The 12898-nt window shown below is 48.8% G+C and overlaps 1 protein-coding gene across 1 annotated transcript in view; it reads left to right on the forward strand.

Moving 5' to 3' along the window:
* LOC309852815 (uncharacterized protein) overlaps positions 1-11607 on the forward strand; it is a 25422-nt gene extending 13815 nt beyond the window's left edge. Inside the window, exons 3-4 of the mRNA XM_082710149.1 lie at positions 10653-10780; positions 10905-11607. Of these exons, the coding sequence (XP_082566275.1) occupies positions 10653-10780; positions 10905-10951 (175 nt within the window). The 3' untranslated portion in view covers positions 10952-11607. The remainder of the gene's footprint in view (positions 1-10652; positions 10781-10904) is intronic.
* The last annotated feature ends 1291 nt before the right edge of the window (positions 11608-12898 follow it).

A 12898-nucleotide genomic window follows, 5' to 3' on the forward strand; every position in this document is an offset into this window, starting at 1 on the left:
TAAGATCTAGTCTCGGGGCGCCTGGGTGGCTCAGTGGGTTAAGCCGCTGCCTTCGACTCAGGTCATGATCTCAGGGTCCTGGGATCGAGTCCCGCATCGGGCTCTCTGCTCAGCAGGGAGCCTGCTTCCTTCTCTCTCTCTCTCTCTCTGCCTGCCTCTCAGTGTACTTGTGATTTCTCTCTGTCAAATAAATAAATAAAATCTTTAAAAAAAAAAAAAGATCTAGTCTCTTGGCAACTCTGAAGTTTATAATATAGCATTGTGAACTGTAATCACAATGCTGTGCGTTACATCTCTAAGACTGATTTATCTACCAGTCGCAAGTTTGTACCCTTTGACCAACATCTCCCCACTTTTCCCACCCCCTGGTAACTGCCATTCTACTCTGAGGTCTAGGAGGTCAGCTTCTTCAGATTCCACATGCGCTATCCCATGGTATTTGTCTTTTTCTCTGGCTTCCCTCATCTTGCATAATGCCCTCCAGGTCCATGGATGTTGTTGCAATCTTCTGTTCTTAAATGTTGCATCTTGTCCTTCCTACAGAAGTACTTTATGCTCTGCAGTTTACCATGTAAAAGGATTCCTGAGTCAAAGCTGGGCACAAAATAGGATCTGGCCAAAAGGGAGCCTTGCGCTGGAGAAGGAGTGTTTCTGGAAGGAGACTGGTGGATTTGTCCCTGGGGAGAAGACCCCTGTCTTGTGGCAAAGGTAGAAATAGTGATAAGTAGTAGCAGCTGGTAAGTCCCCAAACAGACGGCTGGAAGCAAGGCCAGAATTTGACCCAAGGGTCGATGATCTCCAGACTGGGGCTCTGCCCCAATATTTAGTGCTAGGACCCTGTGTTCTAGGAGTCAGGCTGTGACCACCCCAGCAAACAGGATCAGTTCCAGGGCTGGCAAAAGGGTCTAAGGAGGTTTCCAGAACCACGCCTTGTTTCCCAGCAAACATAAACCTGGAGAGCAAGAGACCAGGCGGGCCCAGGGCTCTCTCCCCACCTGAGGTCTCATGCTATATTCTTAGACATGAGTCTGGGGTGGGGATGTTTCAGGAAAGTGAGTAGGTGGACTGGGCGAATCTGGTCTGGAGAAGGCTCCTGCATGCTGAGATCTTGCTCTAGGAACTGTGATGAGAGAGTTCATTTATCCCCAGGCATTGATGAAGACCACAAAGACTCTTTTCTTCTTTCCTTCAGCAAGAATTGGTTGGCTACATGGGACAAGGAAGATGGCCATAGATGAGACAGACGTGGCCCATCCAGGGCACATGATCTGGGGAGAGATGCAGACAAGACAGATGGAAGATATGTGGATCAGATCCCTTCAAACATGAAAGGGGCTGTGTGACCATGCCCAAGGATCGAGACCTGGTGGGAGAGGCCACTTGAAGTTGGTGACTTTGGAGCCAGAATGGAGGGATTCGGAGAAGCCAGCCACGTAGGGAGTGGAAGAGGAGGAGTCTGGACATTTCGAGCACTGGGAGGAATCAGCTTCAGGACCCTGCATCAAAGGGATCCAGTCGCCTATGGCAAAGAGCTTTTAGGCTGATGCGATGTGGGACAGAGATGGCCGGTGGGAGGCAGGAAATGAAGCGGCTGAGGTGAGCAGGAGCCGGATGGTGGAAGGTGTTTGAGGACATGATAGAGACTCTGGCTTTTGTTCAAAGTGGAAAAGGAAGCAGTTTGAGGCTTTTAAAACTGCAAATGACATAATTTGATTGCTCTGCTTCAAACCACTGTGCTCAGTGGAGAAAAGCCAGCAAGGTGGCTGCCGTAGAGATGAGAAGGGAAGTGAGGAGCCAGAGCAGGCAGGGGCCCTGGGGAAAGATGCCAGTGTTGGCCGCAGGGCAGGGGGTCAGCATGCTGATTGGGGTGACGCCCACCCAGCGGTATTGACAGAGAGCCCTGTGCCTGTTACAGGTCCTGCAGGTGAGGCCATGAGGTCCATGTGAGGTCCATGGAGGTGGTGCTCCAAGGCAGGCGATCCGAGAAGGCCTCTCTGCTTGGGGCCTGGATGTCTTAGAGCCGAGCTTTCCTGGGAGTGGGAGGAGGACATTAAAGTGTGTGTGTGTGTGTGTGTGTGTGTGTGTGTTGGGGAGTGGGAGTGTGTTTGCTTGTTCTGAAATGAGTCAAATGGGGGCCCCTCGCTGGCTCAGTCCGTTAGGCATCTGCCTCCAGCTCAGGTCATGATCTCTGGGTCCTGGGATCAAGTCCCACATCGGGCTCCCTGCTCAGCGGAGAGTCGGCTTCTCCCTCTCCCTCTGCCCTCTCCCTGCTCATGCTCTGTCTCAAACACATAAATAAAATCTTTTAAAAATTAAAATAAAATGAGTAGGATGAATGGAGTGGGGTCTAAGAACGAGCAGAGTCTGAGGGAGATACAGCTGAAAAACAGGTCCTCAGGGAGCTGGTCTGGGTCTGTCCATAGGGAGGGAGATGCACACACACTCAAGGACAGATCGTCTTGTCAGAGTGGATGAGGACTAGGATTATAGATTCACGCCGTAAGGCTATATCCATCCAGGGCCGGTGGGTGAGATGATCGGAGGGATCCCCCAGCTCCAGGGAATGCTGACTCAGTGTCTTGATGACCGAGTTGCATCCATTCCCGACCAGGTGGCCCAGTCATCCTGCCAGGTACATAGGGCCGTGTCTTTGGGAGAGGCTGTCGGTGCCGGGATACAGCTGTCCACTGCCCATCTGGCCACTTCTCAGGGGCCGAGTTAGCCACAAGCAGCCTTTGTGGGTGAGGGGCTGTCTCCTTCTGAGACAAAGAGCAGAGAGAGGCACGCTCTATCAGAGACAGACCCCCAAGCTGGCATTCTTCAGCTTCGATACCACAACTACATGGACATAGCCCCCCTGTGCCCCTCTGCATTGCCTGAGTGGGACCCGGGGGACCTGGGAAACCAGCACAAGCATGGGGTCCTCCTGCCTGCTGTAACCTGGGAATAAATCCTTTGTGACTTGGGAGTGCAAGTCTTCTGCCGGCATCCGTGAAACAGGGACAAGATAGCACATGAGTGTGTAGGAATTACAAAGTCCCAGGCCTTGACAGACATGTTCTTGAGCAACGAGCTGCCAATCCCTCCAGTCTCCAAGGCTCCCCAGGGGAGGTGGGCTCAGACGGGGCTGAGGTCCTGCTTCCCACTCAGAGTCAGCAGCTCAGCCTCTCAGAGGATTTGGAGGAATGCCTGGAGCATAGTGAGAAGGTTAAGAGAAAGGAGCTATTCCTGGAGTTATTAAATGCTTTTTACGGAGGCATTGCAGACTCACAGTGTACGAGGAGGCAGGGCTCATTTGGAATATTCTGGGAATCCAATGAATGCATCCAGGGGATCTGGGTGTTATGGGAAGCAGGTGAACGCACTTGGGGGTTTGGCCTCCCACACCTGGAAGAGTTGCTCCCCCAGTGGTCACAGCTGATAGGATGATAGGATGACAGATGACAAAGCACAGTTATTTGTGCTTTTATATACATATATTAAATTATGCATATATTTATGTGTATATAACTTCTATGTAAAATTATGGAGGCTGACAAGTCCCAAGATTTTCATCCAGCAAACTAGAGACCCAGGAGAGCCAGTGGTATAGTTCTCATCTGAAGGATGACAGGCTTGAGACCCAGAAAGAGCCAAAGGCAGGAAACAAAAATGAATTTCCCAGCTCAAAGGCAGTCAGGCAGAAAGAACTTTTGGGTCCATTCAGGTCTTCAAGTGATTAGAGGAGGCCCACCCACAGTACGAGGGCCATCTGCTTAACTCAGAGTGCTGATTCCAAGGTTAATCTCCTCCAGGACCACCCTCCTCCAGGAACATGCCTAGAATAATGCTTGACCAAATATCTGGGTGCCCCATGGTCCAGTCAAGCTGACACATAAAATTAATGTTAACAGATTAGACTTCACCGGGAACTTCAGAGGAGGTAGGTCTGCTTCTGAGCAGTCCTTGGCACAGATCTTTGGAAGTGTGCAGGGAGAGGCTGAAGAGCATCAGGGTTACGAGCAAGGGCGTGGTCCAAACAGCCGAGCTTCCAATCCTCTCTCCACCATTTAGAGATGAAATGCCCCTTACGTGCTTTATTACAAAGACAGTGGCAGACAATTCCTCCCCAGTCTGTGGAATCATGTTGCTTGTTCCATGGAGAGGTGGAGTTTGTTGACCTCCCCTGTGGTCGGGTGACATGCCTGGGCCAAGAGCACATGCTGGGAGTGGCAGTGTGTGACTTCTCAGCCCTAGGCAGTACGGGACTTGGCAGCTTCTGATTTCATTGGGTTGGAAGCCAGCCAGCAGATGAGAAGCTCCACGCTAGACTCTGATGAGTGTCCTGGAGGAAGACCCCGGTGGTCCCATCATTCCCACCAAGGCTCCAGGCATCTGAGGGACACCATCTTGGATTTTAGCCCCCAACTGAACAAAGCTTCACGAGTCCCTCTAGTCAGCACCCTGCAGAGCTGAGAGCCCAGCCAACTCTGGCAACCGTGGGAAGTAAGAAATCATTATTGTTTTCAGCTCGTCCAATTTTGAGAAGTTTCTTGCAGAGCAACAGATGACTAGCAGATCACTTCAGCTTTCTGTGCTAACACATACCTCAGATTAAATTATTTAATGCGTGGAAAGGGTTTGGATCGATTCCTAACACAGTCAGTGCTCAATAGACGTTACCTATTCTGGTTACCCCAGCTTGATGAGTAGGAGACATGCCAGGCAAGGACAGACTCCATCAGAAGCACGGTTCCGGCTGTCCCCTCTGGGCTTATTTAATTCTGTGCAAATAAGAAATATGGATGATAAACCTGATCCTTTATCAAAATTATCATGGAAACCAGAGGCCCTGAGTTTCAACATGTAGTTACTGAGAAAAACCATCAATTTTTTTAATAAAAATTTTTTCCTTAAGATTTTATTTATTTATTTATTTATTTATCTGAGAGAAAGAGAGAGTGATAGAGCTCCCACGAGCGAGGGTGGGGAGGTGGCATAGGAGCAGAGGGAGAAGGAGAAGCAGACACTCCACGGAGCAAGGAGCCCCAGTGCAGGACTCAATCCCAGGACCCTGGGATCATGACCAGAGCAGAAGGCAGACATTTAACCAACTGAACCACCCAGGAGCATGCCCCGCTTTTTTGTTTTTTTTTTTAAGATTTTACTTTTTTATGTCATCTCTACTCCCAATGGGGCGTTCAAACTCACGACCCTGAGATCAAGAGTCACATGCTCCTCTGAGTCAGCCAGGTTGCCCTCAGACCCTCTTTAGTGGCTGACAGAAGTGAGGCCTCATAACTAGGTTAGTCATTAACCTTTGTGTAAATAGCTCAGAAAAAACTGCGCAAACATTGACATACCAAACATCTAAAAATGAGAGTCCAAATTATATTTATTCTGTAATTCGCTATCATAAAGACAATGCTTGAATAACATGATGGGTTTTTCTTTTCTTCTTCTTAAATAGTCCTGGGGCTCATCACCTTGAAATCTTGAAACTGTGACTGTCAGTAATGGACAGTGAGGTTTGTTGAAATGTTTGTTGTGCAATAGTCTGTCCATCCAAAGCTGTGAAGGAGGTTATAAAAGGGAAGGGAGCTTGCTCTACGAGCTTGTGACAATTACTGACAGCAGCAGTGACACTAGGGGTGAGCCCAGAGTACTGTGTATGCCCATGGAATCACTTACTTGTACACTTGAAACTGCAGTAACATTGTATAGCTATATTTCTGTTAGGGGCACCTGGGTGGCATGTCGGCTGAGCATCTGACTCTCAATTTCTGCTCAGGTCGTGAGTTCAGGGTCATGAGATCAAGTCTAGGGTAGACTCTGGGCTCATCAGGGAGTCTGCTTGAGATTCTCTCTCTCTGCCCCCCTCTGCCCTCCTCCAATCCCATTCCCACCCTCTCTCTTAAAAAAAAAAAAAGCCACAATAAAAACTATACTTCAGTTTTTTTTTAAAATGGGGGAAAAAAAACCCTCCACAAAGTCTTGTGATAATTAACCATTGGCTGTGACCTTGCTGACACAGTTTTAAGTATCTTCACCTATAGAGTTTGGGGAGGAGAAACTCTCCTCTACCCTTCAAAGGCTGCTCTAAGAATTAAACTGACATGAGACAGATTAGCAGGAAAGATCAAATTGACTTTTGCCCATATGAGATTCCAAAACAGAGAGGTAAGTTGAGGCAGGTCTCTGTGCCACGTGGAGCTGAGGACAGGGCTGGGGGCCGGGGCCTCAGAGGGGAGCAAGGCGGGAAGAACACACGTTTGGTAAGTAGATGTCTGCCCTGCTGTACAGATGGGGCCCTCAGATAAAACCCGTCTTGGGTAATAGCTCTAATTCTGGAAAAGACCCCTAGTTTAGAGTCTTCTAGGTAGTTAAGTGAGGGACAGAAGTTTCTCCTGGGCCTGCAAGGTCTGGTCTCAATTGCCTTCAGTTCAGAAAAACATGCCAAAGGGGCACCTTTTTGGGGAGATCTGTTCTGAATTCTCTCAAGAAGATTGCAGACAGGTGGGGCGCCTGGGGGTTCAGTGGGTTAAAGCCTCTGCCTTTAGCTCAGGTCATGATCTCAGGGTCCTGGGATCGAGCCCCACATCGGGCTCTCTGCTCAGTGGGGAGCCTGTTTCCCTCCTCTCTCTGCCTACTTGTGATTTCTCTCTGTCAATTAAATAAATAAATAAATTCTTTAAAAAAAAAAAAAAAAAGAAGAAGAAGAAGATTGCAGACAGGTGGGGCGCCTGGGTGGCTCAGTGGGTTAAAGCCTCTACCTTCGGCTCAGGTCATGATCTCAGGGTCCTGGGGTCGAGCCCCGCATCAGGCTCTCTGCTCAGCAGGGAGGCTGCTTCCCTCTCCCTTTCTGCCTGCCTCTCTGCCTATTTGTGATCTCTCTCTGTGTCTGTCAAATAATAATTAAAATCTTAAAAAAAAAAAAAGAAGAAGAAGAAGAAGATTGCAGACAGGGCTTTCTGGCCGGCTCGTTGGAGGTCTGAGTCATGAGTTTGAGCCCCACATGGAGCATAGAGATTACTTTAAAAAAAAAAAAAAAAGGCTAACAAATTTAAACCAGCCTTGGGGCACCCGGCTGGCTCCCTCAGAAGAGCATCACAAGACTCTTGATCTCCTGGGTTGTGAGTTCAAGCTCCACGTTGGGTAAACAGAGGACTTAAGTAAATAAAACTTTAAAAAAAGGACCGCAGAGATTACCTATTTTAGAACTTGGAACAATGTTATTCCTACTTGCAAAGTTATTCTGTGCATAAAACAAATAAATGAATTTAACAGATGAAGTTTAGAACCATGGTACCCAGCGGGAGGCAGTTTTGCCCCGTTTTAAAATAGAGGTTTTGGGGGGCGCCTGGGTGGCTCAGTGGTTTAGGCCTCTGCCTTGGGCTCAGGTCGTGATCTCAGGGTCCTGAGATTGAGCCCCACATTGGGCTCTCTGCTCAGCGGGGAGCCTGCTTCCCCCTCTCTCTCTGCCTGCCTCTCTGCCTACTTGTGATCTCTCTCTGTCTATCAAATAAATAAATAAAAATCTTAAAAAATAATAAAAAATAAAATAAAATAGAGGTTTTGGGGGCGCCTGGGCGGCTCAGTCGGGTAAGCGTCTGACTCTCGATTTCGGCTCAGGCCATGATGTCTGGGTAGTGACGGCGGGCTCCGAGCTCACTGGGAGTCTGCCTGAGATGGTCTCCCTCCGCCCCTCCCCGACGCACCCCCTCTCTCCACAATAAATCAATCTTTAAAAAAAAGTAAAAAAAAAAAAAAACATTTTAAACAAACAAATAAATAAATAGGGGTACCTGGATGGCTCAGTGGGTTAAGCATCGGCCTTCTGCTCAGGTCATGATCTCTGATCCCCCAGAGTCCTGGGATCAGGTCCAGATCAGGCTCTCTGCGCGGGGAGTCTGCTTCTCCCTCTGCCGGCCACTACCCCTGCTTGGGCATGCACGAGCTCGCTCTCTCTCTCTCCATCAAATAAAGAAAATCTTTAAAAATAATAATGAGTCAACAAACAAATAAAATGGAGGTTTTTACATATGATTTCACTCATAAAACAAATAAGCAAAGGGGAAAAAAGAGAGACAAACAGAAACAGACTCTTAACTGTAGAGAACTGATGGTCACCAGAGGGGTGGTGGGGAAGGGGGAACCAGGTGATGGGGATGAAGGCATGCATTTGTCGTGATGAGAACCAGGTGTTGTATGAATACACTATCTTGTACACCTGAAACTAATATAACATGTTAACTGGGATTAAAAATAAATAGACTTTTTATTATTCTTCAGGGATAGTAAGGCCAACAGATCAGGGCAATTGTTTGCCATTGAAAACATAATTTAGGGCTTCCTCCCTAGGTGGCTCAGTCAGTTAAGCGTATGTCTTCGGCTCAGATCATGATCCCAGGGTCCTGAGATCGAGTCCCACATTGGGCCCTCTGCTCAGCAGGAAGCTTGCTTCTCCTTCTGCCTACCTTTCCCTTTGTTTGTGGTTGCACTCTCTCTCTCACAAATAAATAAATAAAATCTTAAAAAAAAAAAGGAAAGAAAAGAAAACGTAGTTTATAACTGGGCTTTCTCTGGGCTCCTGATTCAGCTTCTAAAACTGTTGTAATATCCTGAGTGATGGGGAGACAGGAGCATCTTTTGTTCTAATATTTGGTCTTCGTGCGCAGCTCCTGGCACTCAGCTCCCAACACGCCTGGGCTCTCTGGAGTGGTGTGTTTTGCATGCTGAGGAGCTGACTGGTGGCCCCTATGTGGCTTCAACAGGGGGGCTGGCTTCCACCAACACCCAGGTGTGGATGGAGGATTGGAGCCTGCACCCCGGGTTGTGGAGGGGCTAGGCGTGGAGTCCATCACCGATGGCTAGAGATTTAATCAATTGTGCCTATGTGATGAAACCTTCATAAAACCCCTGAATGATGGAGTTTGGTGAGCTTCTGGGTTGGCAAACCCATCAAGGTGCAAGGAGGGTGATGAGCCCTCAGAGGGCACTCCCCAAAACCTTGCTCTATGCATCTCTTTTTATACAGGTGTTTGAGTTTGGTTGGGCACATGGGTCCTTCTAGGAGATTGCATTTTATTTATTTATTTATTTTTGCTTAAAATTTTTAAAAATTAACATATAATGTATTATTAGCCCCAGGGGTACAGGTCTTTGAATTGTATTTTATTTATTTTTTTAAGTAAACTCTGTGCCCAGTGTGGGGCTTGAACTCACCCCTTGAGATCAAGAGTTGCATGCTCTACCGGCCCAGCCAGCAGGCACCCCGTGCATCTCTTCTTTTTTCTTTTTTTTTTTTTTTAAGATTTTTTTTATTTATTTGGCACAGAGAGAGAGAGATCACAAGTAGGCAGAGAGGCAGGCAGAGGGGGAGGGGGAAGCAGGTTCCCTGCTGAGCAGAGAGCCAGATGCGGGCCTTGATCCCAGGGTCAAGCTGAAGGCAGAGGCTTAACCCACTGGGCCACCCAGGCGCCCCCAGTGCATCTCTTCTTATGTGGGGCTACACCTGAGTGGTATCTTTGATAATTATCAGGTTATCAGCAAAGCACTTTCTGGAGTCCTGAGGGCCATTCCAGCACATGGTCAAACCCGAGGAGGGGGCTTGTGGGAACCCCTGGTTTATGGCCATTCGGTCAGAAGTATGGGGGGTGAATTCGGACTTGCAGCCGGCTTCTGAAGGGAGCGGGCAGTCTGGTGGGACTGAGCCTTAACTCATAGGGTCAGAAGGGACATGAATCACCGGACACTCAGCATCTGGAAAGTTGGAGAACTGGTTGTGGGTGTGGTTTGCTGTCAGAACTGCCCATAGTAAAAACAACCTGGGTACTTTCCTAGATCCCAGGAGGAGGGGGCATGCCACCCCAAGGCGAGGCACCAGGGTCCGAGAGGAGGCAGAGGGAGGGGAAAGCATGACCAAGAGCCTGATTGGGGGTTACTATGGGAAGGAAAGGGGGAGGCAGGGTGTACAGATTTAGGATGGACTTCTGGCCAGTAGGGGGTGTCCTGGTTGTCTGGCCCCTGGCCCCTGGTGATTAGGGCAGAGAAGAGGGGACATGAAGGGGGCGTCTGCATAGGAAAGACACATGCCACTTTGCTGTTTCTAGGAATCAGTAGACCTGAATAGGGCGGTCCCTCCAGGGTTAGCCAGACCCCAATATGTCAAAGCATCAAAACACAGAATAAAAGGAGATGATTATACACCCCTTCCCCCACGACGACTTCAGTGTTCCGAGACAGTTTTGGGTGTCTCTGTAGGGGAAGGGGAGGCAGCTGCGGACAAGCAGGGGTAGAGGCCAGACCTGTAAGCCCAGCAGCTCTCCCACAACCGGCCACAGAAGGACTCAGCCCCCATTTCCAGCTCTGCTGGGCCTCAGAGACTGTGCTTGAGAACAAACCGAAGGAGCTTATTTTTTTCCGCAGCTGATTCACGAATCCAGGGGACTTTTCCCTGAGACCTCTGGTGTTCTGGGCCTCGTGCTGGAGGACGGCTGCAGAAGGACCCACTGGCGGGGGCAGGCTCCAACCCATGTCCGAGAGGCGCGTGACAACAGCCCTGGAACAAGTGGAATGAAGCGAGGGGTTCTGTGTGCCAACTGTTTATATTCCTCTTCCCGAGTCTTTGATTTGATGAGAAACATGAGTAATTGTTTTGTTCTGCTGAGCAGGATGGCATCTGCTGCCCGCTTCTCCCGGTATCTCATGAGCTTGCCGGGCATCCCTGCGGATGTGATCAGGCAGGCACCTGGGACCAGCTCTGTCTCCAGTGGGCTAAGAGAGCTCCGTGAACGAATGAGTGAGTGAATGAATGCACGCCGGCCAAGCCCGAGCACGTCTTCAAGGAAAACAAAATACGTGCAGAGAGAGGCTTCAACGATTCCTTTCTGAATCTTCTCCCCCTACTCCTTCCTTAACAACAGATGCAGCAGAGGAAGATACCTGTGGACACCATCTGCAGGGACACTAGGCGGCCAGCATCCCCATGAACTCCGAAATGCAAGCCCACGGGGCTCAGCCAGAGACGGACGTCTCATTCAAAATCACATCATCACACCGAGAAGACGAGGATATCACCCAGGGAAATCTCAGAAGATGCCCCAAGAGGCACCGAGGGAGGTCAGGAGAGGACTAGAAATGTTGAAGAAGATATTTTAGATGTAAATTGGAAAAAAAAAGGGGGGGGAGATATTTTAAAAATGACAGCTGAACTGTAATAGGAATGAACAGACCCACAGAACACATGGTAGGTGAAATTGAGTATGAAAAGAAGAAGAAAAACAACCAGATATAAATGACCGTAGCCGACCACTCCCCAGAAAGTGAGAGGGAAGAGGAAAGAGGAAAGAGGAGGAAAGACCTAAAGAAGAAAATCCAAAGCAAGGGAGGGAGACGGAGAATAAAGGCCAGAATCTTTAAAAATTTCCTGAAATTCGGGGCGCCTGGGTGGCTCAGTGGGTTAAAGCCGCTGCCTTCGGCTCAGGTCATGATCCCAGGGTCCTGGGATGGAGCCCCACATCGGGCTCTCTGCTCAGCAGGGAGCCTGCTTCCCTCTCTCTCTCTGCCTGCCTCTCTGCCTACTTGTGATCTCTGTCAAATAAATAAATAAAATCTTAAAAAAAAAAATTTCCTGAAATTCCTTTCAAATGGAAAGGCCCAGGATGTAACTAGGAAAGTCAGCTGAGGGGTGCCTGTGGGGCTCAGGTGGTTAAGCGTCTACCTTGGGTTCAGGTCAGGATCTCAGGGTGCTGGGATGGAGCCCAGCACTGGAATCCCTGCTCAGCGGGGAGTCTGCTTCTCCCTGCTACTCCCCTCTTGTGCTCCCTCCCTAAGTAAATAAAATATTAAAAAAAAAGAAAAGAAAAGAAAAGAAAAATTAACCAAAACCAGTCCTCAGCTTCTAGAAAAACTACCAGTTGGCTTTTTTTTTTTTTAAAGAGGAAAACAATTATTTAGATATCTGAGCAATAGATCAAGTTGACTTAGAAGAAAGAAAAAATTAGATCAGCATCAAAGGTTTTGACCGCAGGGCTGTGTTCCAGGAGAGAGTGGTTTGGTAGGTGAAGGATACTCAGCAATGTATTAAAACAAAGGAACGAAAATACATCTTGGCTGAGTGGGGTGTGCAGGGAAGACCCAGATCAGGAAATCAGTAATTTATCATCTTAACAGAGAAGTAGAGAAAGAATCCCGTGACCATCCCCAGACATGCTCAAGGGGCATTTGACAAAATGTAATACCTATTCTTTTCTTTTCTTTTTTTAAAAAAAGATTTTATTTATTTATTCGACAGAGAGAGATCACAAGTAGGCAGAGAGGCAGGCAGAGAGAGAGGAAGGAAAGCAGGCTGCTTGCTGAGCAGAGAGCCCGATGTGGGGCTCGATCCCAAGACCCTGAGCCCATGACCTGAGCCTAAGGCAGAAGCTTTAACCCACTGAGCCACCCAGGTGCCCCCCCCCCAATACCTATTCTTGTTGGCACACAGTGAAACAGGATGTGACGGTTCTTTAAAACATGAGGTAGCTTAGCCTGAAATTCAGGATCTCCATGAATACACATTTGGGTAAATAACACCCCAGAAGCCAAGCCTAGGTCAGGCACAAGAGAAGAGCCCCGCTGTCTGGGGACGGCGTGTTTTCCGTGGTGTATCGGCGAGGAGAACTTCCTAGCCACCTGTCAGCATCTGGGAAAATGCATTGTCCTTTCGTGTCTGGCGGCAGGTTTCCCCACTCTTCGTGCCACTGACAAGTGAAAGGAACCCAGATGCAAATGACCCAGCACCTGGGGGTGCTACCATTTGCCAAATAGGCTGCGCCTGCCTACAGCGTGTCAGGAACTCAGCCCAGCCGCGGGGTCCGGAAGGATGGGGAGGGTCATGGTGACAGCTGGCCACCCGTCTTACCTTGCTCCCTTGAGG

This window comes from Mustela nivalis (assembly GCF_964662115.1).
Source record: "Mustela nivalis genome assembly, chromosome: 18".
Taxonomy (NCBI): Eukaryota; Metazoa; Chordata; class Mammalia; order Carnivora; family Mustelidae; genus Mustela; species Mustela nivalis.